Source organism: Doryrhamphus excisus, chromosome 9 (assembly GCF_030265055.1).
Source record: "Doryrhamphus excisus isolate RoL2022-K1 chromosome 9, RoL_Dexc_1.0, whole genome shotgun sequence".
NCBI lineage: Eukaryota > Metazoa > Chordata > Actinopteri > Syngnathiformes > Syngnathidae > Doryrhamphus > Doryrhamphus excisus.
Genome location: NC_080474.1, coordinates 17,681,403 through 17,705,087, shown reverse-complemented (window position 1 = coordinate 17,705,087; position 23,685 = coordinate 17,681,403). Strand labels below are relative to the sequence as shown.

The window sequence follows — 23,685 nt, the reverse complement described above, 5'->3', positions numbered from 1 at the left end:
AAAGTATAGATGGATGCAGGTTAGTCCTTCTTTACTACATTCCAAGATACTCTTGTGTTTGTCTTTGCATATGAAGGTATGGATTAATAAAAAGTAAGAACACATCTCCATTCATACATTAACAACAGCATATATTTGATCCATGACATGTGACTTGAGATTTAAGCCCAAACTGGCCTACACATAACCTCATGGTAATTGCACACTTGGATGCTGCAGGTGACAAATGGTCCAAATATTTTACTCTCAAAGTGATTTGTTTGCTCGGAATCAGGCATTTACAGTCATAAATGATAGTAAGAATAACAGGAGCAAATGTGCAAGCAAAGGAAAGCACTGTGGAAACTTGTTACCTCCCCCGGTTAACCGGACATGTGATTAGAATTGCTGTCTTCTGCTTGATTTGCCTGGCAGTTAGCTGGTGTGCCTTCAAAGGAAATACTGCCTGCAGGCTCTGCAGTCACCAAGGTAAGTTATATGGTATCATCATTCCTAAAACTAGTTTTTTTTAATGTGTATATACTATTTTAAGTACAGACGTTATTGGTCTGAGATCATTCCTCTTAGATATGTTTTTTTATTAGTTTCACCAAGGTCATCTTTTAAATATTTTTTCTATTAAATAACATTAATAAATATTAAATATTTTTTCTATTTTATTCAAATTTTTCTATGATCATTCCTAAAACTAATTATTTGTTTTTTATGCGTATATTCTATTTTAAGTACAGATGTTATTGGTCTGAGATCATTCCTCCGAGATATGTTTTTTTTAAAATTAGTTTAATCAAGGTAATTTTTAAAATATTTTTTCCATTAAATAATATTATTCAATATTAAATAATTTTTCCGTTTTTTCCCAATTTTTCTATGGTCATTCCTAAAACTAATTATTTGTTTTTCATATGTATATACTATTTTAAGTACAGACGTTATTGGTCTGAGATCATTGCTTCTAGATTTGTTTTTTTATTAGTTTCACCAAGGTCATTTTTAAAATAATTTTTCTATTAAATAATATTATTCAATATTAAATATTTTTTTCCATTTTTTTCCAATTTTTCTATGATCATTCCTAAAACTAATTATTTGTTTTTTATACATATATACTATTTTAAGTACAGATGTTATTGGTCTGAGATCATTCCTCCTAGATATGTTTTTTTTATTAGTTTCACCAAGGTCATGTTTTAAATAATTTTTCTATTCAATAATATTAATAAATATTAAATAATGTTCCCATTTTTTTCCTAATCTTTCTATGATCATTTCTAAATGGAATGTAAAGCACTTTGTATTGCATGTCTTTGCAGGAAAAGTGCTCTACAAATAAAGTTAATTTGATTTGAATGTTGGGAATGTCTTTACATACTGAAATAATTTTTTTTTCAATTTGTCTCCAATTTGCTAAGTTCTGACAGTCCCGGATAGTCATTTGATCCTGAAAAAAAGAATGGTTAAAATACATCATTAAGGACATTCTTGTCCATGATGAGTAAAGTGTATATCTGATTGCATTTGTCTTTGTTCCCAAAAAGCTATTAAGATATAAGATGGTAAAAAGCACTTGTAAATACCTCATCAACTTGCTCTCCTTCCCAAGCTGCATGTCAAATCAATTTCAAGATGTCAGCTGGAGTTTGTATGCGTCCTCAATAAAAATTCACTCAGGGGCTGAAAACGTGTGTTTTTTTTTCTATGTAATGGGTCTTTAAAATCAATTTGAAACTGTTAAATTTGATTCGTTACAGATACACGGTACTGGATGTTGCAGTGAGATTTGAGTTGTGTGTCCAATGCAATGTCTACCAAGCAAATTGATTTGCAGTGTTTCTAATAAGACACGGAGCTATGGTCACGCTATAACGACTCCAGACTAAAGCTATGTCCATACCAACATAGATATTTTAATAATAATAATAATAATATCTGCGTTCATATGAACATGACCCAAACTGTGTTATTGTGTAGTTCAACAAACTACATCAAATCAAATCAGTGGCAGTGATCTTATGATCTGAGTTCATGTGATTATTTTAACTTTAGGTTTTTACTGGGTTAGTTGTCGTCTTACCACATGTTGTGATACTGTGATTGACAGCAATGCTGGGTGTCACGACCGCCAAGAAGTTGGATCTATCCAAGCTCACTGATGAGGAAGCCAGTCATGTATGGCAGGTTGTCCAGCGAGACTTCCACCTGAGGAAGAAAGAGGAAGACAGGCTTGGGTAAGATGGCTACCACTAGGGATGAGCGAGTACACCACGATCTGTATCGGTATTGGTATTGGTATTGGTATTGGTATCTGTATCTGTATCTGTATCGGCATGGTAACTGTATCGGTATCGCAACTGTATCGTATCGGTATCGTAACCGTATCGGTGCTGGAGCCTATCCCAGCTGTTTTCGGGGGAGAGGCGGGTACACCCTGGACTGATCGCCAGCCAATCACAGGGCACATATAGACAAACAACCATTCACACTCACATTCATACCTATGGACAATTTGGAGTCGCCAATTAACCTAGCATGTTTTTGGAATGTGGGAGGAAACCGGAGTACCCGGAGAAAACCCACGCATGCACGGGGAGAACATGCAAACTCCACACAGAGATGGCCGAGGGGGGAATTGAACCCTGGTCTCCTAGCTGTGAGGTCTGCGCGCTAACCACTCCCCCCCACCACCCGAAACAAGCAGCCAAAAAAAACACACAGTCAGTGACTGATGCACGATCGTGCCCGCTGTCTTAAAAGAAAAAGCATTGATTTGTGCATAAAGACACTGAGAGAGAGACAATGTCTGGCAACAAGTTGCTGCTAAGTCTTCACAGCTGTCTGAGTTGAAGCGAGTGTTTGGCTGATCTCACATTCCAGAGGTTTGCCAGTGAAGCATAAATGTTCCAGTGCGTGGTTCCAATCAAGTACTGCAATAAGGTTAGTGACATTCTCATACATCAGTAATACTGTAATACCATAATTGGTGGCTCGCTTTTGATACTAGTGTACAGCTACTGCAACTTATCATAACAGAGGTTATGATAAGGTTGGCCAATTAGTGTTCTCAAGGGTCTACTGTACATGAGAAACAGACAATATTGTGGATGGCCGACAGGCTGAACTGAATGATGCTTAATATCAATTCTATTGTTTTGACAATATGTAACTATCCCTTTTAATATGATGATTAGTCAGTGGAAAATAATAGCATGATAACTACTATGAAAAGGGATACATTTTGACAGAATCACCCAATTTATGATTCATTTCGCCATATAAATTAAGCAAGGGCTGCACAGTGGTTGAGTGGTTAGCGCACATGGTCTCACAGCTCGGAGACCCGGGTTCAATTCCACCCTCGACCATCTTTGTGTGGAGTTTGCATGTTCTCACCGTGCATGCGTGGGTTTTCTCCGGGTACTCCGGTTTCCTCCCACATTCCAAAAACATGCTAGGTTAATTAGCGACTCCAAATTGTCCATAGGTATGAATGTGAGTGTGAATGGTTGTTTGTCTTTATGTGCCCTATGATTGGCTGGCCACCAGTCAAGAAGACGGCTGGGATAGGCTCCAGCACCCCCGACTCTCGTGAGGAAAAGTGGTAGAAAATGGGGCTGCACGAGTGATTAGCATGCAGGCCTCACAGCTAGGAAACCCAGGTTCAATTCCACCCTAGACCATCTCTGTGTGGAGTTTGCATGTTCTCCCCGTGCATGCGTGGGTTTTCTCCAGGTACTCTGGTTTTGACATTCCAAAAACATGCTAGGTTAATCTGGCCCGGCAGGGGGCATCTTGCCGGGGAGCGGGGGCCTACCCCTACCCCGAGGGGGCTCCGCCAGTGTGTCAGGGGTTGTGTGTCGTCCACCAGTGCAACCTTCAGCCGGTCCGCCGAGTCTCCCGTTGGCCACCCATGTCCAAAACAAAATACTTGTCGCCGTGCTCCAGGACCCCGTATGGTCCGTCATAGGGTGAGCGAAAAGGCGGCGGACAAACACAAAAGGTGCCGTGCCCAGGGCAGTGGGAACATGTGGGTGCACCGCACCGTGGTGTGATGCAGGGATGGGTTTAAAGGTGTCCACCAGGGTGGACCTCTGCAGGGTGGCAGACCAGGGTGCGGTGGCATCCCTGGGGACATGCAAGACCTGCCCATTTTTTTATTTGATTCATTCATCAGAAACATTAAAGATTGCTTGAAGTGGATATAAAATACTATTGTAGGACCAGATTGACATGATTTGACTTTGAAATCACACCACTAATGGTCAGCAGCTGATCTGCTAGTTGAAGGGATATTAACAGTTTTCCATTGAACCCACTGAGCTAGGCAAAGACTGAAAGGCTTAATAAAAGGAAGGCTTAATGAAAAACATGCATTCTCTCATCCTTCCTGGTTTTCTGCCAGCCATTCTGTTTATTGCGATTGTTTGTTTGTTTGTTTTTTCTTTTCTTTTACGACACTGCACGAGGTCGGTACATTTAAAATAATAGCCATATATTTTCTTCTGGTTGCACCTCTTTAACTCCAAGCGTTGAAGTTGTTTGCTTATGTCGTCGCCAAGACACACTAAAGGAAGGATGTGTTTGTTTGAACAGGATTTGGACTTAAATTCTTGTGACTTTTCAGTATAAAAAGGCGTACTGTAGTTCAAACAGCACTTGCAGCAGCCACATTTGCAATTCAACATTCACGTCCCTGCCTGTAAATTAATAATAATAATAATTCATTTAATTTATAACGCACTTTACATCAAATGAATGATCTCAAAGTGCAACAGTTACAATAAAAGACAATAAGACACAAACAATAAGAACATCCAAAATAAGTAGAGCAGTGAACAGTGAACCAAAGACATTAAATATGCATTAAAATGTAAAAGCTTTTCTTAAAAGATATATTTTTAATGCTTTTTTAAAACATTCTTAATGTCTGTGGCGCCCTCAAATGATCAGGGAATCCGTTCCACAGACTTGGATTTACAGATCTTTGGTCCACAAAAGAATATTTTTTTCGTATTTGAGCCCAAATAAGCTACTTTTACAACAGAAAACTACACTACATCACACTTAAGCGTAAAATACAGTAGTAAAATACAGTTTAGTGTAAAATGGCAGTACCGTGTGTGGCAACAGAAGCACCAGCTTCCACACCAATCCTGCCTCAAAACTTGCAGTGGGGTCAATACAAGTTAATACTGTATATGATCAGGATCGCTAAACGCTAAATGTACTGCAAAAAAGGTCAGTAAGGATAATTCATAATGCCGCCTACAGAGAGCATACTAACTCCTTATTTCTAAAATCACAAATACTTCAACTTGCTGGTATAGTTCATCTTCAAACAGCTAAAATAATGCATAACGCTAAAAATAACCAATTAGCTAAAAATGTCATCCAATGTACTTTGGTATGTGACAAAAATAAAATAAAATAAAATAAAATAAAATAAAATAAAATAAAATAAAATAAAATAAAATAAAATAAAATAAAATAAAATAAAATAAAATAAAATAAAATAAAATAAAATAAAATAAAATAAAATAAAATATTATGAAAGCAGGAAGTGAACAAATGTAACAGTTACTGATTGTAAAAGTACCAGATGGAGGGGTAGGATTTAATAAGCTTTGCTTCTTCCTACTCCTTTTGGACATGTGGAACTGTCAACTGATTATGTGATGCATTCAATTGTAATCTGATGCATGTTCAAATGAAATTAATCCATTACCATTTCCATTACCATTGACGGATAACTTGTGATCAGTATGGGTAATGGGCACCCCTGGTCAAGAACATGTACAGCAACCATTCTTTTTTATTGGTATCAGTACCGGTGTAGGTAATACTGATATTGTATTTACTTGGTATCGGATCGTTACCAAAATTTGCATTATCGTCCACCCTTATTAAAATGTACATATGTGTTCTTTCTCATCAAATTGATTCCTGTCTTCTTTGTCGCTAGGGATCTTAAGACCAAGATTAAGAGGGAAGACTCAAAGAAAGAGTTTTTGGGTCATCAGACTTGGCTGACCGAGTCTTACTGTATCCGCTGTCTGAAACCCTTCAAGTTCCTGGTGAACAGCAAGCGCCAGTGTCTGGACTGTCAGCTGTACGTCTGCAAGGCCTGCAGTCGTTACAATATGAGACAGCATGGCTTTGTCTGTGATCCCTGTCACATGACCAGGTAGGAACTCTTTTTCAATGGATATGTGTCCTGGCTACCCATGACCAGGGTTTTTCTTCTTATTCATCAAGTAGTGATGTTTTTACTACGGCTGTAACGGTACGGTTGGGTGCATTACCTCAGTGTTCAGGTCACAGTTTGGCATCAAAATGCAAGGCAATAGCTATGTAGCTTTTGTCCTACAGACAGAAGGAATATGGAATCTGGTCCTGGTTGCTGTATGAAGAAGTTTGATCCCACTGATGTGCTTGAGAATACCACTGGAGGTCAGGTGGTTTGGTTAGAAAACAGCAAGTAGAAGGAACAAAATACAAAATAAATAACGGAAAAATAATAAAATTGACAGCCTCCATATTATTTGTGCACGAATCAATTTTTTTTTATTTTTAACTTGATCTTTTTGATTTTATTTGTATGTGTCCAAAGGGTCCTCAAGATTGGTACACTAGAATGGTATCATGAGAATGTACGTTCACGCTTTAAGCGCTTCGGGAGTGCCAAGGTGATGCGATCACTCTTCAAGAGACTGACTGGGAAACACACATACTCTTCCGATGATGATGATGATGATGATGAACGTGAGTACGTTGTTTGGATATTGTATGATTAATTATGATTAAGTATGATTATATTAAGTGAAATATATTTTGGCAGCTTGCACAAAGAAAGGTAGTTCATTGATGGGATCCCAAATAAACTAGCGGGACACAGCAAAAAGTCAAGGAAGCTGACTCAGACTACTTGGCAGGCGAACGTCAGTTGCCAGGTGTATTGAATTCACAGCATACAAACATAGTGTGCAAGCTCTGCATTAGGAGCAGGGGGGGAATTGCACCACCGGATCAGGCAATATAATTCATATTCATCAGAAAATACTGACAATTACGTAAGGGGGTGACATAATATCTTGCAAGATTTAAACGCCTCGTGGGCACTAGGACAATATTCCAAGAAGTTCTAGGACTTTGTAAAAATATACCAATTAGGGATGGGCTGGTTCTTCTCCATCCAACCCTATCTTCTGCATCTGTCCCTCTTACACCAACTACCCTCATGTCCTCCTTCACTACATCCATAGACCTCCTCTTTGGTCTTCTACGCCATCCTTCTACCAATATATTCACTGTCTCTCCTCTGGACATGTCCCAACCATTAAATGTAAAAGGCCGTGGAGATAAAGGGCTTCTAACATGTAATGTCCCTCTGATGTACTCGATCCTGATCCTATCTATCATGGTCACTCCCAATGAGAACCTCAGCATCCGCATCTCTGCTACCTGCAGTTCCAGGCTGGTTACCAGTCTCAAAGTATACAAGAAAGTATATACTGTATAAAGAATTGTTTTCATTCATTCATTCATTCATTTTCTACCGCTTTTTCCTCACAAGGGTATCGGGGGTGCTGGACTGGTGGCCAGCCAATCACAGGGCACATATAGACAAACAACCATTCACACTCACATTCATACCTATGGACAATTTGGAGTCGCCAATTAACCTAGCATGTTTTTGGAATGTTGGAGGGAAGCGGAGTAACCGGAGAAAACGTGCAAAAACATGCAAACTCCACACAGAGATGGGCGAGATTGGAATCGAACTCGTGTCATCGAGTTGTGTGGCATATGCGTCCACCGTGCAGCCTTACAATTATTGCAGAAATTAACAACTTAAGAGGTTAAGAGGAAACTACAATGGGGGGGGGTCGGGGGGTGCTGGAGCCGATCCCAGCTGTCTTCGGGCGAGAGGCAGGGTACACCCTGGACTGGTGGCCAGCCAATCACAGGGCACATATAGACAAACAACCATTCACACTCACATTCATACCTATGGACAATTTGGAGTCGCTAATTAACCTAGCATGTTTTTGGGAATGTGGGAGGAAACTGGAGTACCCGGAGAAAACCCACGCATGCACGGGGAGAACATGCAAACTCCACACAGAGATGGCCGAAACATTTAAAATTAAGACATTATTCCCGACAGTCCCACAGGATGTTCCAAAGTTGAACACACAGGATGTGCAGGATGTTTCCTCTTATACAACAAGATATCCCCAATGAGTGACAAGACTTAGCAGCTGGATTCAGTACTGTACTGGATTCAGTACTTGTATCTTTTTTTTTTTATAGCTTGCTGGCTTAGCATCACAATGACAAATGGTCAAATACTTGTTCATTCATGTGTACAGGCCTCTGTAAAAATGATTGCGTTTTTGACCACTACTACTGGAACTCCTCAAAACTACTCAAAGCTTGTGGTGGCTAACACCTCCCAAAGCCTCCATGTCTGTGTTTGCCTGTGATTTGCATGATACTCTTCATTCCTGTGACACTGAGTCAGTTTTCCACATAATAAGGCGTATTAGTGTCCTGCCAAATCTCTTATGAAGTTTAATCTATTCCATCTTTCCTCGTTCTGGCTCCTCACAGCTGCGGCCACAGTCTCAGGCAGCGGTCCTCAATAGCCGGCCCCAAATCTTTCCTTTGGCTCTTAAACATCATTCAAATAATGAAGCCATTCAGTCTAATGAGAGAATTGCTAGTTCTTGCAGTATTTCCTCCTTTTTGGAGCGTCACAATGAAAAACGCAGTAGAAGACGGCTACTGGAAACAGTTACTGAATATTGGACTTGCAACAGCGACTCATCTACAAAATAAACATTTATTGGCTGTTTTGAAGGAATATACAATAACCTGCTAAGGCATATTGAGATGAAACATCGGAAATTTTGAAGGGAAATACGTATTTTATGTATTTCTATGGGAAAGTTGCGGGCTAAGTTCTTGTAAAATTCACTTCTGCCAACTTGTGTCCGTTTTTCTGGCTTACAATAGCACCAAACATGCTCTATTTTGATGTGGAGTTGCATCATTACCTCTTTTTGCAGGTAGTGTAAAAAAACATAAAATACTTTTTGAGTGAACAGTCGAGTTGAAAAATAGTATAAATACATCTCTGCTGGCGCATGAGTATTTTGTATGTATTTTTAATCACAACACGTCCTTCCTTGTTAGCATTCCATTAGCCAGTTCGGTTAACATCTGTTTCAGTTAGAGTCGGACCTTCTGGAACAAACGCTAACCAAGGTTCAACTATTTCTATAGTAATTTATAGTATAAAAGCAATCTTACCTTGCTAAATGTACTGCAAAAAAGGTCAGTAAGGATAATTCATAATGCCGCCTACAGAGAACATACTAACTCGAAAATCACAAATACTTAAACTTGCTGGTATAGTTCGTCTTAGCATAAGGCTAAAAATAACCAATTAGCTAAAAATGTCATCCAACGTACTTTGGTACGTGACAAAAATAAAATAAAATAAAATAAAATAAAATAAAATAAAATAAAATAAAATAAAATAAAATAAAATAAAATAAAATAAAATAAAATAAAATTAAATTAAATTAAATTAAATTAAATTAAATTAAATTAAATTAAATTAAATTAAATTAAATTAAATTAAATTAAATTAAATTAAATTAAATTAAATTAAATTAAATTAAATTAAATGATGTTTGCTAAATACAAGGATGAAGAGTCTTGAACCGGTCATGATGTGCTATATACGTACGTATATCACTATATTGACACTTACTATGGTAAGTGGTACTACTACATTGGATGGTCATATCATCTCGTACTTTGGTACGTGACAAAAAAAAATTAAACTATATTAGGAAAGCAGGAAGTGAACAAATGTAACAGTTACTAATAGTAAAAGTACCAGATGGAGGGGTAGGATTTAATAAGCTTTGCTTCTTCCTACTCCTTTTGGACATGTGGAACTGTGAACTGATTATGTGATGCATTCAAATGTAATCTGATGCATGTTCAAATGAAATAAAACCATTACCATTACCATTAACATTTCCTCAAGTGGTGAGCGTGATCATGCCCAGCAGGTCTCCAAGTGAGATCATTGATGCATGAGGGGATTATGAAGAGGCAGCTGGAGTCCTAGCACAGCCTGAAAGCGACTCGCTCACTCGGGAAGCGACGCAGACGAATTGTTTGGCAGGCTGAGCTGAAGAGACCTTGTGATCCTCCGGTCACATGTCTGCTGTTCTTTGCCTGTACTTATACGATCTGATCGTTATGGATGGGAAGCAAGATGTTTGGCAACTTTGCTTATGTGAATGTTTTTGCACAATTGACAGTGGTTACCAAATATATCAAAACTAAGTAAATAAACATATACAATGACTCTAACACGAACTACTTCAAAGTACATGACGTTCATGTGACCACCAGGATTAAATTGAACTTGCATGACTGTACACACATGCATGCTCTCACACACACACAGACACACTTTTGTTTCACTGCAGGCCTTCGCTTGTGGTCCTTGAACAATGTCGTCTTATGAGCAATTTTAAATGAAGTAGAAATACTTTGTTCCTGAACTTACAGTTAGTTGTTTTTATACGTTTGTAGTTTAGTGTTTCTGTTAGAGCCAAATTTTACTTTGCTTACTTTTACTATATTTGAAAAAGATAATGGACACTTTTTGTGTTTTTACTTTGATCCTTGCAACTTATAAGCTCAATGGCTACCTTGCCTGGGGACGAAAGGGACACCGAGAGAAACAAGGAAAAGAAAGAGAGAGACCGACAAAGTGTGTGACGAAAAAATGATGAGGCTGTTATCTGTTTAACTAGCCATTTTATATGCACTGTTCGGAAGAAAAGCATTTATTTAACTAAAAGTTACATAAAATTTATGTAACATCATCCTTGTACCAATTAGCTCACTTTCACTTTTACTTTTTATATTTAAGGTATAGTTTTGATATTGTAGCAAATCATTTTAAAATTTTTACTTGGCTGTACGGCGGTCGAGTGGTTAGCGCGCAGACCTCACAGCTAGGAGACCCAGGGTTCAATCCCACCCTCGGCCATGTCTGCGTGGAGTTAGCATGTGTGCATGCATGGATTTTCTCTGGGTACTCCGGTTTCCTCCCACATTCCAAAAACATGCTAGGTTAATTGGCGACTCCAAATTGTCCATAGGTATGAATGTGAGTGTGAATGGTTGTTTGTCTATATGTGCCCTGTGATTGGCTGGCTGGGTTCAATCCCACCTTCGGCCATGTCTGTGTGGAGTTTGCATGTTCTCCCTGTGCATGTGTGGGTTTTCTCCGGGTACTCCGGTTTCCTCCCACATTCCAAAAAAACATGCTAGGTTAATTAGCGACTCCAAATTGTCCATTGTTATGAATGTGAGTGTGAATGGTTGTTTGTCTATATGTGCCCTGTGATTGGCTGGCCACCAGTCCAGAGTGTACCCCGCCTCTTGCCCGAAAACAGCTGGGATAGGCTCCAGCACCCCCCCCCCCCCCCGACCCTCGTGAGGATAAGCGGTAGAAAATGAATGAATAAGATCTTTACTTTTACCAAGTATAATGATGAGCAGACTAGGGTATGTGGCACATCTTTTGTGGTTCTGTTCAACTAAATCGTCTGAAAAGCATTTTCAGTCTGTTGGCAAGCTGGCTTTGCTACTTCGATGGTGCGACTGCTGCTTTTGATTATTGTTTTGTGTGGAAAGAAATACCAAAATGATCTCAAATATTATTGTTCCGTGGCTCCATGTGCAAATGAAAAACCTCATTCGTTTGCATTGCAGAATTAAAACGAAAAACATCATAAATTTAAGATGATTTCCTTTGACATCCAACCTTTTTTGCACGTCGTCAGTTGAGTTTCTTGTCTTTTGTTTCGCTAATCAATATCATGGAGTGTTGTAAAAGTCGATAACATTGATATTATGACTTTCTCAGAACCTGGATTTGAAAACAGTCGCATGGACGCCACTGATTCACACCACTATAATCAGGTAAGTAAATCATGGTGGAGAATACTGTATGTATGATTGTATATGTTTATCTCCTTACAAAGACATGAATAATAGCCTACATCATTTTTATGGTAGGTTTATTTTAACAGGGAGATATAACATTATTATAACTAGTATTAAATTGTCTGAAATATGTATTTGAGGTTAAACATTTCTTGTTGTTTGGTCACCAGGGTTGCACACATCTCAGGAGGGATTTTGCTTAGAGAAAGAGTTCCAAAGCAGAATTTTTCCACCTCCATGTTTGACAGTAGTAATGGTGTTGTTGGGTTCACATTGGCCATTTCTGTTGGTGTTGCCCGTGGTGGTGGAGCGGTTTGTATGGAAGAGACTGTTTGGGATTAGGAAGGAAATGACTAATTTGTGTACTTCATGGACAAATAATCAGTTTGCGGGGATGAGATTGCTTGCTTGTTGGTAGGGATTCAAATATTTAAGGCGCTTAATCAAGCACATTTCATTTAGAACCTGTATTTAATGTCTTCTTAGTGTTCCGTCTCTCTCGGTTACTGTAAACCAGGGGTCTCAAACACGCGGCCCACGGGCCAAATGTGGCACGCAGGACACTAGTTTGAGGCCCCCGCCTTGATATGAAAGTTTAATGTTAGTGCGGCCCGTGCAAGTTTGATACGGTATGGTATCATGTACCCAGAAAAAATTATTACGTTTGATTAATGTTCATGTTAAAGGTTAAATAACTGTTAATAATTATCCTCCCTATCCATGTGGAAGTGGTAAGTTTTTGGCTATTTAAGTTTAAAGGAAATAACTTGAAGGCTACCGTTTAGGTCGCTAGCTCTCTAGTTTGCGAGTTAGCATGTGTCTCAAGACCCTGCAGTTGCGCAATATGTTGTAAATAAAAAAAGTATAAATGTGACTATAGTCGTGTTTTGTCATGTCTACAGGGCTCTAATAATGCCGTTTTATTATTATATTTATTTATTTATTACTGATTGATTGATTTTCTTTATTCTTGATTTGTTTATTTATTTTTCATCTTATTTTGTGTAGAAAAATAAAAAGTAAGATATTTGAGAACAGTGGAATGTTATATATATATTTTTATATATATATTTTTTTTCTTGTAGAAAATTGGAACCAAAGCGAAGTCTTTAATTTTTTTTTGTTTTTAATAAATGCGTTTTTTTTTTTTGGAAAACCTGATGCGGCCCAGTCTCACCCAGACCCGAGCTCCAGTGGCCCCCAAGTAAATTGCGTTTGAGACCCCTGCTGTAAACCTACCATAAAAATGATGGATCAAATAGTACACCATGATACTACTTCAAAGACATGGTTACACAACCATTACATACACAAACTGTGATTGCTATCACTTTGATTATTGATTTATCTTCAAGAATCCTGTTCATTAATAAGTCACAGCTGCAGAAAGTCATGCATCTTAACAGCGCCCTCTGTTGTTCTTCATGGAGAAGTGTTTCAACACCTCATTCTCTCTTGGGGAAGTTCTGTCATGTAGAGAAGTTAGTTGTAGTGGTTAGTGCACAGGAGACCTGAGTTCAATTCCACCCTCGGCCATCTCTGTGTGGAGTTTGCATGTTCTCCCCGTGCATGCGTGGGTTTTCTCCGGGTACTCCGGTTTCCTCCCACATTCCAAAAACATGCTATGTTAATTGGTGACTCCAAATTGTCCATAGGTATGAATGTGAGTGTGAATGGTTGTTTGTCTATATGTGCCCTGTGATTGGCTGGTGACCAGTCCAGGGTGTCACTATCACTGCCACTATCAGTATCAGAGAGGTAATTACATCATCTCATCTTGTTTCAATTACTATTCCTCATTATTATTTTATGTGTGTTGTTTTCCTTTCTTCTCCCTTAAGATGAAAAAAACCAAAAGGCGTCTAACTGTTGACCCTGTTGATTTTCATCTGGCATCTGACATCAACTCAAGACGACAAACTCATCAGGTATGAACCAAAATTTGCATTGTACATATTTACATGCTGAGTTTTAATTTGTCAATTATCACTTTATGTCAGGTTTATTGTAACAGAGAGATACAGACTACCTAATTACAAATTCATATTTGACCTCATTGGTGTTATGTGATATCTTACTAAAATGAAAGAAAAGGTATACAAAACTTTGGTGAGACCAGCCATGTTGTTTGGTCTAGAGACAGTGCTACTGAGGAAAAGACAGGAAACAGAACTGAAGGTAGCAGCGATGAGGATGCTGAGGTTCTCATTGGGAGTGACCAGGATGGATAGGATCAGGAACGAGTACATCAGAGGGACATTATATGTTAGAGACCTTGGAGATAAAGTCAGAGAGGCCAGACTGAGATGGTTCGGACATGTCCAGAAAAGAGAGCCGCCAGGTAGGAGGAGTAGAAGAAGACCAAAGAGGAGGTTTATGGATGTAGTGAAGGAGGACATGAGGGTAGTTGGTGTGAGAGAGACAGATGCTGAAGACAGGGTTGGATTTGCTTTGGCGACCCCTGAAGGGAAAGGCCGAAAGACAAAGAAGAAGAAGAAGAAGATCAACAAACACACAAATCAGCTTTCATAGTTCTTCTAATCTCAACTCATTATGTAAATCAGACACCTGGAACAGAAACAGTCAAACCGCTCCACCCCCATGGGCAAGACCAAAGACCCCAACAACAAAATTGTACACCTACACAAAACTAGAATGAACAATTACCAAGAGAATTTCACCCGGTGGGGTAAAGATGATCATGAGAAAGATGAGGAACCGTCCCAGAATTACTATGAACAACCTAGGTAATGATGCCAAGGGAGTTGGGAGCACCGTCACCAGAATATGTGCCTGTAAGGTCAAGGCTTGGGAGAATGTAATGACCAAAATGAAGCTCTCTGGCATCAAGTGGATTGGGTGTTGTGTGACGGCAGAGAAATGGTGCAGATGACCCAAACAACACAGTCTCTACTGTTAAATATGGAGGTGGAAACATTGTGGAAAATATATACAAATTTGTTTATAATGTTTATTTAATGTTATTTTTTTTAATGCATCCGTTTACATTCTGTGTCTGTTACAATAAACCTACCATAAAAATGATTGACAGTTCATATATATGTGTAAGGGGTTACACTTATAAAACCAGCAGGGGATCAAGTACTTATGAAGTCAACTAAACGGACTCAACTCAACCGCCAACACTTTACGTATTCTGTTTGTAGACAAGAGGTTCTCAGGACATGATGATGATAAATGTTGGTGAAAGGGAGTCGATGCTTGCAGAGGCTGACATGGCCTCTGGTTTCCATCACGATTTGAAGGAGCAAAGCAAAAGTCTGGATTTCAATGTGGATGTTGGATGTGATCACGGCTTGACCCCACAACAAGGTAAAAATGGTCTCAAGGTCAAACTAGTCTTTAACCAAAACGGTACACAAGGGTAGTTTCATTGTTTCAGTTCTAGTTTTGGACATATTTTAGATGTATCATGGTCCTGCATTATACTTTTTCTAGATGACGCTGTGTACTCCGACCACCCGACTGTTCCGTCTCGCTCCATGTCCCGGCTCAGCTACTCTTCATGTGGCAGTGGGAGTGCTGGAGGACCTTGGGGCCCCACTTGCTATGCTTTAGGTCCTGATGACTCAGAAGAGGACCCAGTCTTCAAGTCTCATTTCAATCACATTTCCCAGGAGAGCCTCAACTACCCAAACTCCCCACCGCAGGTCATCTGTCATCCATTATGTAAAAATCTTTTATTCTTCAAAGCATCTCCATAAACATAAACATGGCCAATATAAATCTTCATATGGAGTCAAGGCCCCCATCTTAAAAGAAATTCTTTGGAATTTTGGAAAAACACATGTCTTTCTTTTTTCTGTGCATTCTAAAGAGAAAACAGCTAGCATATGGGAGCTAACAATTCACATAACTTGGGATGTCCGATTAATTATCGGTCAGAAAATATCGGTATCAGATTTTTTTTCCAGATTATGAAAACCAATATTTAAAAATTGCTGGATACAATGCAGACTGCACTGCAATTGAGTGGTTAGCGCGCAGGCCTCACAGCTAGAAGACCCAAGTTCAATTCCACCTTCGGCCATCTCTGTGTGGAGTTTGCATGTTCTCCCCGTGCATGTGAGGGTTTTCCCAAGGACTCCGGTTTCCTCCCACATTCCAAAAACATGCTAGGTTAATTAGCGACTCCAAATTGTCCATAGGTATGAATGTGAGTGTGAATGGTTGTTTGTCTATATGTGCCACCAACTCTTGGATTGAGCAGCTTACTCCCCCAACCACGACTCTCTGTTGAGATCAGTCAGGAAAAAAACTGGATGAAACTCGGAAAAAAATCCCATCATCCTGACATGTACTTTATTATCATATCTGGCAGATCGTTGACCTGGACAGACGAATGTCAGCTATAGAGACCCTTTTAAACCACTTGCAGATTACTTTGACCTCCAATCAGGTAAACCAGATCACCAAAATCAAATCTAATTTAAAGATAAAAATATGTCTTATATTGTTTTATTGTTTGATTCTTACAGACTAACAAATCTCCTCAGATTCCAGACAAAGCATCTCCTCCTCACGGGTGGGAGGAGGTGGATATCGAGGAACATCAACTTAGACAAAAACTGAATGAGATGGCGGGTGACATAAGTGATCATAGCCTGAGTTCTGACGAAGAAGAGGCGTCCAACCTTTCAGTCTCCCTCCAAGAGATGGCAGCAGCAGTAGCAGCCATTCAAGACGGAGATAAAACGCTCACCAGAACACCTTCCAGACCCACTTCAAGAGCACTCACTGCGGTTCCCAGATTGACAGAACTGAACCCTCAACCGTCAAATTCTGACAAGGTATAGCATCTGGCGTTTTTCATACTCCAGCTGGCTTTTATTTAAAAAGCATGAAAACTAACTGAACCACATAGAAGTGTACCAAGTATCTCTAAAATGTTGGTCCATACCATTGGACTACAAGCTTGGTCTTCATATTTGGAGATGAGCCACAGGCCGTGACATCAGGGGACAAGCACCCGGGCCCCCCGACTCCGACAGACGGGCGGACGCCCACATCAAAGGGAGGAACCCCCAGCCGGCCGGGTCAAAGGGACCCAAGGACAGCACCCATGATGATCATAGAACCAGTTGAGGTGTCTGGGCATCGAGTTATGATACGTTCCGGATGCTTCTCTGGTGAGGTATTCCGGGAATGCCCCACCACTAGGAGGCCCTTGGTAGACCTAGGCCATATGGAGGGATTATGTCTGGGAATACCTCAGTGGAACTAGAGGAAGTGGCCACAGAACGAGAAGTCTGGGCTTCCTTTCTGAAACTACTGTCCCTAAGACCTGGACTCAGATAAACAGAAGAAAATGGATGATCCTGTTCCATCAGGGGACAAGCACCCGGGCCCCCCGACTCCGACAAACGGGCGGACGCCCACATCAAAGGGAGGAACCCCCAGTCGCCCGGGTCGAAGGGACCCAAGGACAGCACCCATGATGATCATAGAACCAGTTGAGGTGTCTGGGCATCGAGTTATGATACGTTCCGGATGCTTCTCTGGTGAGGTATTCCGGGAATGCCCCACCAGTAGGAAGCCCTTGGTAGACCTAGGCCACATGGAGGGATTATGTCTGGGAATACCTCAGTGGAACTACGAGGAAGTGGCCACGGAATGAGAAATCTGGGCTTCCTTTCTGAGACTGCTGTCTCTAAGACCTGGACTCAGATAAACAGAAGAAAATGGATGGATCCTGTTTTAACTTTTGAATTCTCGATAAAAACTAGAGTAATACAAGTTTACACAGCTACATTTATTCATTTTTTTTGCTTATTTCAGAGAAACTCTTCAATAGAAAGCATGGACAATCGGTACCACCTTCACGAGGAGGAGTCAGGTTTCAAAGGTTCAACAGCTTTACTGTTTGAACTGGAGGACAAGATAGCCCAAGCTGCTGCTGATGTTCAAAATACCCAAACTCAGGTGAGTCCAACACTTGCAGCACGTGTGTGTTCATGTGTACGGTTTTACGATATGCTAGTTTTTCCATCTATACTAAGGTGTCTTATATTGAGAATAGGATTGCTGCTCTGAACACTGCTGGCATGCCGGTGGAGAAAAGGCTGAAGGTAAAGATGATTTTGTTTATGGAAAAATGAACTTTGTAGCTTAGAGTTGAAGCTGCTGTCAACATCTATAAATCTGCCAATGTTGATGACAAAATCACCTTTTTTAAAATTTAGTTTATAGGGACAAGTGAGTTTTGGTTAGCATTTTTTTCATAAGCTCCCAAAATGTCCTTGGTGTTAGTTTTCACACACTTCCTTCTGGAATACTAAATTCATTCATTCATTTTCTACTGCTTTTCCTTACGAAGGTCGCTGGAGCCTATCCCAGGTGGGGTACACCCTGGACTGGTGGCCAGCCAATCACAGGGCACATAGAGACAAACAACCATTCACACTCACATTCATACCTATGGACAATTTGGAGTCGCTAATTAACCTAGCATGTTTTTGGAATGTGGGAGGAAACCGGAGTACCCGGAGAAAACCCACGCATGCACGGGGAGAACATGCAAACTCCGAGGGTGGAATTGAACCCTGGTCTGCGTGCTAACCACTCGTTCACCGTGCAGCCTTACTAAAAAGTTGATTTTTTAAATTGCTGAATATTTTGAGACTACAGTACAGCACATAGTACATGTACGACGTGACGTATAAGATGGCTACGTGTAGCTACAGAAGGGCTAGCTTCTACTCAGCTAGTGTCATCTTTATTACAATCCGGCTAGCAGTGTGAATTATGTAGACATAGTGGGTCGTTTAATTAATCACTATTTGAAACATTACAACACCATAACAGTTACCAAATGTGAAACGTGGGACAATATTATGGATATCAATATCAAAAGGTCTGAATGTAGCTAGGTTTGCATTGTTTACTAATGCTACTACACAGAAAGCTAATTGGCTAGTCAACAAGCCTTGTACCTAAACACACGCAGGAAAACAGTGACCCCTAGCGTTTTGAAAGAGAATTGCAAGTAATTTGCCCAACATTGGGGGATCCTCCATTATAATTTTGTAACCGTGAATACCTATACATTTTCTTGTGTGCTAGTTCTTATGTATATATATATATATATATATATATAAAACAAGGCTGTGTATTTTCTCATATTACCTTCTTTTCTCTTTGGTGTTTTAGTCTGGAATCATGAACCAAACCAGAAGACTTTCCCAAAACTTTCCCCCAAGTAAGACTTAAGATGAGTTCAAAATCCATAACTTTGTTAGAACCCTTTGGTCTGCTACTTCACTGTTTTCACCACAGATTTTGCAGGTTTATGTTACTTCATGCTTGAGCTTTGCTCTGTTAAAGTCCCCAAGAATAATAAGCAGCGTGTTTGATTGTTTGTTGTTTAAACAAAACCACTGCAAATGACAACTATTTTGGACGTAATACTTCAGATAATGATGTTTTTTTCCAACAAAAAATATTTTCTCTGGATGGAATATTTTTTTCAGTAAAGTACCCCCACTTTATTGAAAAAAATATTCCATAAGGGTACTTCACTGAAAAAAGTTCTCTCTGAAGGACACTGAGATTCTACTCTCTCTGAGTAGAATGTTTGTTTGTTGACATAGTGGGTTTTCTGGCATGTTAGAGGTTGCAAACAACAAGACGTTTAAGTTAAATATAAAGCTTTGGTGTTGACCTCAAAACCTTCGTACCCCCTCTTATGGTCCACTTAGACATTTTAGGACTTAAGAACAAAAAGGATTTGTAATGTTTCCAAAAGTCAAATATTTCAAACATTTTCTAGGTACCTATATTCAAAGTGTTAGCTTTCAAATTGTGCTAAGGCTGTGGCTAGTGTTGAAATTATTGATAAGACATGCTTTTCACTTGTTTTTCATGTTTGCCAGGTTAGCTTTTTGTGGTAGCTCATTTTTCGACCCTTTAGTATTGAGTTGAGGTCTCCTATAGAGCAGCTACACACAATAACCAGCACAATTTTTTTTTAGATTCGGCACTTATTCCAGCTGTATTTCCTTTGATTTGTGCTTCCTGCCAAAACATCTGTTTTATTATTTATTAATTTATTTTGTCTTCTTGCAGAAAGCAGTCAAGAAACAGGATTCATAAGGAGGAGACTGAGCCTGAAGTGAGACTGGAACAATTCCTCATTCATCATCGACGCATCATTGTTACCCGAATGGGTGGATTTCCTGAAGAGCCTTTCCCTTTGACATGTATAAGACAGTGTCTCGTAAATTTATGACTTTATTCTCGTAATATTATGACTTTTTTCATGTAAATTTTCAACTTTATTCTTGTAAATTTACGACTTTATCCTCGTAATATTATGACTTTTTCCATGTAAATTTCTGATTTTTTTCTTGTAAATTTCTGACTTTATTCTCGTAATGACTTTTTCCATTTAAATTTCCGACTTTATTCTTGTAAATTTCTGTCTTTATTCTCGTAATATTATGACTTTTTTCATGTAAATTTACGACTTTATTCTCGTAATATTATGACTTTTTCATGTAAATTTACGTCTTTATTCATGTGAATTTACAACTTTTTTCTCGTAAATTTACGACTTTATCTCGTAATATTATGACTTTTTTCACATAGATTTAGAACTTTTTTATTGTAAATTTACAACTTTATTCTCGCAATATTGCGACTTTTCTCATAATATTATGACTTTTTTCACGGAAATTTCCGACTTTATTCTCATAATATTATGACTTTTTTTCCCATAAATTTATTACTTCATTCTCAAAATACACGACTTTATTCTCATAATATAACAACTTTTTTCTCGTAAAATACAACTTCTCTAAATTTCTGACTTTTTTTCAACATGGCACTAATACTCTTAGTCTTAGCAAATGACTAAGACAAGCAAAAATTATTTACAGTGTAAAGCAGCGTACAGGTCTGCTTGCCCATGTATTTTAAATATTTTATTTTCAGTTATATTGGCATGGAACATGAAGACATGATGAACACATAATTGATTAAACATGTATGCTTTAAAAAAGACTGAATTTGTACCTTTAAATAGACAATACATACATTTAACAACATACCTCTTACATACATAAATATGCTAGGGAATTGGTCTTTATTGGTCTATATTGCTGAAGACAGTGAAGTCGTACTCTGGTGGAAACCGTGCCAGCGCTATCTTAGAATGTAAAGTTTGTTTAAATTATTTCTGACATTCGGGAGTGTTTTGTACTTTCCAGATGATTAGAACGCTGAACATGTTTACAACTGGCACAAGTACAGTATTTACTGTATTTAATCCTCTGTAGGGAATCCAACAGTCAGTCTGAGTTTTGAGTTGACCTCTAATCATACACACTAGGGTCTGCTTCCTTGCTTTACCCCCACATGTGTACTTGTGGGGTTTAAACATATTTTCATGAACTTTAACCCACATTGCACAACATACTGTACATGAATCAGGACGATGTGACTATTTGTTCCATATTTGTTCCCTTTTACTTTAGTATTTACTTGTTCCAAGTGGAGAGAAGAACATTTCCAGTGGCTTATGAAAATGTTCATGTGCACCTTGAGATATTTATTCCAAATCATCTGGAATTTCAGTATAAATAGTCCAATACCAAGTCTCACAGCTTCCAGTGCCTGCTCCAAAGTAGTGGTTATGTGGTCATTTATACAAATGTTCACATGCCAGCGTAAACACCGTCTGGAAAGGCTACATTCAAGCTTTACGCTTTCAACATGAAATCTTCAAAAGGTATTGAAGGTACCAGGCAGCAAGGACCTCTGAGTTGCCGCTGAAACAGCCTAACCCCCACCTTGACGCTAGGTGTGGCTAGCATGGGACAATTTATTTAACCCCTTAAAGCGGGGGCTTCAGAGGCTTATTAGAAAAAAAACAAAGTAAATGAGCAAGGTTTACAGCGGGGGTGTCCAAAGTGCGGCACTGGAGCCATTTGCGGTTCTATCGGAATGTGGCTCATTCTCAAAATGAGCTGCAAACAAATCAGCATAAATGCAAAAAATTACAATAAATAAGGACAAAATGTTGAGAAAAATCAAACAAGAAAAAGTCTTAATTTTACTAGACTAATGTTGTAATATTATAAGGATAATTAATCATTTTTAATGCACATAACATGGGATGTCCGATTAATTATTGGTCAGAAAATATCGGTATCAGATTTTTTCCAGATTATGAAAACCGCTATTTGAAAATTGCTGGATACAACACAGGCTGCACAGCGGACAAGTGGTTTGCGCGCAGACCTCACAGCTAGGAGACCCGAGTTCAATCCCACCCTCGGCCATCTCTGTGTGGAGTTTGCATGTTCTCCCCGTGCATGGGGGAAATGCAAATTAAGCATGTTGCATGGCTGCATGAGTGCGAGTGGTTAGCCCGCATGGCCTCACAGCGAGGAGACCTGAGTTCAATTCCGCCCTTGGCCATCTCTGTGTGGAGTTGGCATGTTCTCCGGGTACTCCGGTTTCCTCCCACATTCCAAAAACATGCTAGGTTAATTGGCGACTCCAAATTGTCCATAGGTATGAATGTGAGTGTGAATGGTTGTTTGTCTATATGTGCCCTGTGATTGGCTGGCCACCAGTCCAGTGTGTATCCCACCTCTCTTGAATATCTTGAGAAACAAACAAAACAATGAATAACGTTGTAATGTTTGGAAAATGAGGTTGTAGGAAAAATTATGTTACGAGAATAAAATCTAAATATTATGGGAATAAAGTAAATTACGAGATGAAAATGTAAAAAAAAAACAGCAGAAATTTAAAAAAACATCAGTAAACAAGTCTGAATTTCCAATACCGATATCAGCAATACCGATATTGGTTTTCATGATCGGTAAAAAAAATCAGATAGCGATGATAATAATCGGCTACTGTTTACTGCAGTATAGATGTGAAAATGTACATTTCTTTGCTACAGAATAAGAGTGAAATATATCTCCTGTGGTGGAATGAATGTGTGGTATACAGCATTTTTTAAATATCGGTTTTCATGATCGGGAAAAAAAAATCAGATAGCGATGATAATAATTGGCTGCTGGTTACTGCAGTATAGATGTGAAAATGTACATTTCTTTGCTACAGAATAAGAGTGAAACAAATCTCCTGTGGTGGAATGAATGTGTGGTATACAGCATTTTTTAAATATTGGTTTTCATGGTCGGGAAAAAAAAATCAGATAGCGATGATAATAATCGGCTTCTACCAGAAGACTATTTTTTGTATTGAGTGGTTGGAAGGCATCCAACAGGAATGATCAAGTAATTGTGGTCATTTTTATGAGTTTTGTGCTTTTAAAAGTGGTAGTCTGGGAGCAGCGCTTCTTGGATTGTAGTTTATTCTCTCTGTAGCAAAAAAAAAAAAAGGGGTGGCAAAAGGAGAGGGGAGTTTTTGTATTTTGCTTTATTGCTGAAGCAGCACACATGCAGTCTTCCTAAGTGACTAACGCTGCTGGCTTTGCATTTTTCCACAAGCGCCATAAAAGTCAGGGACTGTAATGACTTTCAGATTGAGCTGTAAATGTGCTCCATTCTCACATCAGACCAGTGGTGCTCAGTTATTGTCCGTCATGCTCCCAGCGGCCGACAAAAATGTTTTCACACACACACACACCCACACACCCGATATATG

The 23,685-nt window shown here is 39.1% G+C and overlaps 1 protein-coding gene across 1 annotated transcript; it reads left to right on the top strand.

Moving 5' to 3' along the window:
• Positions 1 to 430: 430 nt before the first annotated feature.
• mlphb (melanophilin b) lies at positions 431 to 20,314 on the top strand. Its single transcript, XM_058081279.1, has 14 exons — positions 431 to 468; positions 2,102 to 2,228; positions 5,960 to 6,181; positions 6,608 to 6,759; positions 11,963 to 12,018; positions 13,884 to 13,970; positions 15,210 to 15,375; positions 15,502 to 15,713; positions 16,385 to 16,462; positions 16,542 to 16,853; positions 17,842 to 17,985; positions 18,063 to 18,131; positions 19,213 to 19,261; positions 20,128 to 20,314. The coding sequence occupies exons 2-14, from the start codon at positions 2,104 to 2,106 to the stop codon at positions 20,175 to 20,177; spliced, it is 1,722 nt and encodes a 573-aa protein (XP_057937262.1). The 5' UTR covers positions 431 to 468; positions 2,102 to 2,103; the 3' UTR covers positions 20,178 to 20,314.
• The last annotated feature ends 3,371 nt before the right edge of the window (positions 20,315 to 23,685 follow it).

Excerpts from the sequence above, each read along its gene's own strand:
- mlphb (XM_058081279.1), top strand. The coding sequence starts at position 2,104 with ATGCTGGGTGTCACGACCGCCAAGAAGTTGGATCTATCCAAGCTCACT. Across the intron at positions 13,971-15,209 it reads CAAGACGACAAACTCATCAG|ACAAGAGGTTCTCAGGACAT; the intron begins GTATGAACCAAA and ends TTCTGTTTGTAG. Across the intron at positions 19,262-20,127 it reads TTCCCAAAACTTTCCCCCAA|AAAGCAGTCAAGAAACAGGA; the intron begins GTAAGACTTAAG and ends GTCTTCTTGCAG.